At 40.3% G+C, this 2,183-nt stretch overlaps 1 protein-coding gene across 3 annotated transcripts; it reads left to right on the top strand.

Moving 5' to 3' along the window:
- Positions 1-328: 328 nt before the first annotated feature.
- LOC126656499 (protein TRIGALACTOSYLDIACYLGLYCEROL 1, chloroplastic) lies at positions 329-1,890 on the top strand. Of its 3 annotated transcripts, none has more exons than XM_050351077.2 (3): positions 329-494; positions 582-703; positions 818-1,890. In XM_050351077.2, the coding sequence occupies exons 1-3, from the start codon at positions 486-488 to the stop codon at positions 1,803-1,805; spliced, it is 1,119 nt and encodes a 372-aa protein (XP_050207034.1). In that variant the 5' UTR covers positions 329-485; the 3' UTR covers positions 1,806-1,890. The 3 variants fall into 3 exon arrangements, with proteins under 3 accessions (XP_050207034.1, XP_050207036.1, XP_050207035.1); XM_050351079.2 differs by having other exon boundaries at positions 567-703; XM_050351078.2 differs by having other exon boundaries at positions 330-494; positions 576-703.
- The last annotated feature ends 293 nt before the right edge of the window (positions 1,891-2,183 follow it).

Raw genomic sequence — 2,183 nt, 5'->3', positions numbered from 1 at the left:
GCCTTGCGAGCTTCACGAGTCTCCATAATTGATACTCGAACTCAGCTCGAGATGAAGCTCGAGTGGCTCGAGCTCGATTTCGTTTCGAATTTTTCGAGTCGATCTCGAGTAACTCGTTTAGACCCCTATGCTGAACTGAGAGTAGGGAGAGGATTTTTTTATCTGTTTTGGACAAGTTTAGGGTATAGATGATACAAGTTTGTTCATTTTGACCTTTTTGATGCTTTGACGCAACATGAAGGGGTAAAATGATCAATGTTCAAATTATGTTTGTAAGAAGGTAAAATTGTTAAATAAAATAAAAACCGGTTGCTTTTTTCTTGAGTAATTAAACCGGTCCCGTTATTGGGATTATTAATCACAGAGCTCGTTTATCCCAAACAAAGACGACAGAGTGTAAACTACAGAGAGTTCTTAAACGACGGCCGGAAAAAGACGAAGCTTTTTAGGGTTAATCATCTTCATCAACTGTGATTCTTTTAGCCATGACTGAGGTATGCTAATTTTTAATTTGCAAGATTTATAGGTCACTCGTAATTAAAATGATGACAAGGGTTTGCTAAAAGAAACTGCAGTGACAGGGGAGAGTGATGGCCGCTGCCGCTGGTTGCTGGATGTCACCTAAAACTAATTTTTCCGGCGGAGGAGCCAACTTGCAAACTGCTTCTCATATTCGTTTCCTCCGGTTCGACATTTCGGGCAGGTACATTCCCCTTTATGTGTGCTATTTGCAGCTTTTCTTTCCTCCTTTGTGATAAATGAAATGAAAGAAAACAAATACTCCCAGCCTGAGCTTCAACTTTTAACCGAATTGCAGAAGCACCCATGTCAAGCCAAAGGCGTGGACCGCAATGGGAACCTTGAAATCGAGCCATCTTAGCTTCGCTCGAGTAACATACAATCACAAATCTCTATTAACTGCGGTTCCTAATGCAAATGATGGTCACACATCCGCCTCTCTTGTTGACGAAGAAGAACCGAATACTAACCATGCACTTAGTTCTGAACCAGAAACTTTCTTAAGTAAATGGTCACCTCCGTCATATCTATGGAGGGGGTTGTCTGTTTTGGTTGTGGCCGGGCAGGTAATTGTCAGGATTTTAAAGGGAAAAATTCACTGGAGAAATACTCTTCAACAGTTGGAGAGAGTTGGACCCAGGTCAGTTGGGGTTTGTCTATTGACATCTGCTTTTGTTGGTATGGCTTTTACCATTCAATTTGTGCGAGAGTTTACCCGGTTAGGATTGCAACGATCTGTCGGTGGTGTATTAGCTCTAGCTTTTGCAAGGGAATTGAGTCCTGTAGTCACATCGATTGTAGTTGCTGGCCGTATAGGTAGTGCATATGCAGCCGAGTTGGGAACAATGCAGGTTTCGGAACAAACCGACACATTGAGGGTTCTGGGCACCAACCCTATCGATTATTTGGTGACTCCTCGAGTGATTGCTTCCTGTATCGCTCTACCTTTGCTAACTCTAATGTGTTTCACAGTGGGATTGGCGTCCAGCGCCATACTAGCCGATGGTGTCTTTGGAGTTAGCATCAACATCATACTGGATTCAGCTCATCGAGTACTTAAATCTTGGGATATAATCAGTGCAATGATCAAGTCGCAAGTTTTTGGTGCCATCATATCAATTGTGAGCTGTGCTTGGGGAGTTACTACATCAGGAGGCGCTAAAGGTGTCGGTGAATCAACAACTTCCGCTGTCGTTATCTCACTTGTCGGTATCTTTATTGCTGATTTCGCATTGTCCTATTTCTTTTTCCAAGGATTTGGGGATTCTCTAAAGAATGCTATGTAAACAAATGAGCCTGTTTGTCAATGATATTGAACTTTGTTTAGCTATTGCAGATCTATCTAATTATAAATATCGAAAAGTTTCTTAATATTGTTTGTTTGGTCAGTTCACTACACCAAAAGGAACTTTTTAACAGCGAATATCTAGAGAATTTTTGAAAGCGTAGCTGGTTTTGTACTTGTAAGTGTAATGGTGTTTCATAGGGATGGTTATAAATCTTGTTGGTATGTAAAGGCGGTTTAAACTTTCTCTAAAAGTGCGGAGGCAAAATACTCAATCACAAATTCATTTGAACTGATTTTCAATCAACAATTTTTCAGAAATCAAACTAATTTTGAGGTAATTTTAGTAATATTATATATTTCAGATACGATTCTTGTT

Source organism: Mercurialis annua, linkage group LG7 (assembly GCF_937616625.2).
Source record: "Mercurialis annua linkage group LG7, ddMerAnnu1.2, whole genome shotgun sequence".
Classification (NCBI taxonomy): Eukaryota; Viridiplantae; Streptophyta; class Magnoliopsida; order Malpighiales; family Euphorbiaceae; genus Mercurialis; species Mercurialis annua.
This window is presented reverse-complemented; position numbering and strand designations above follow the sequence as displayed.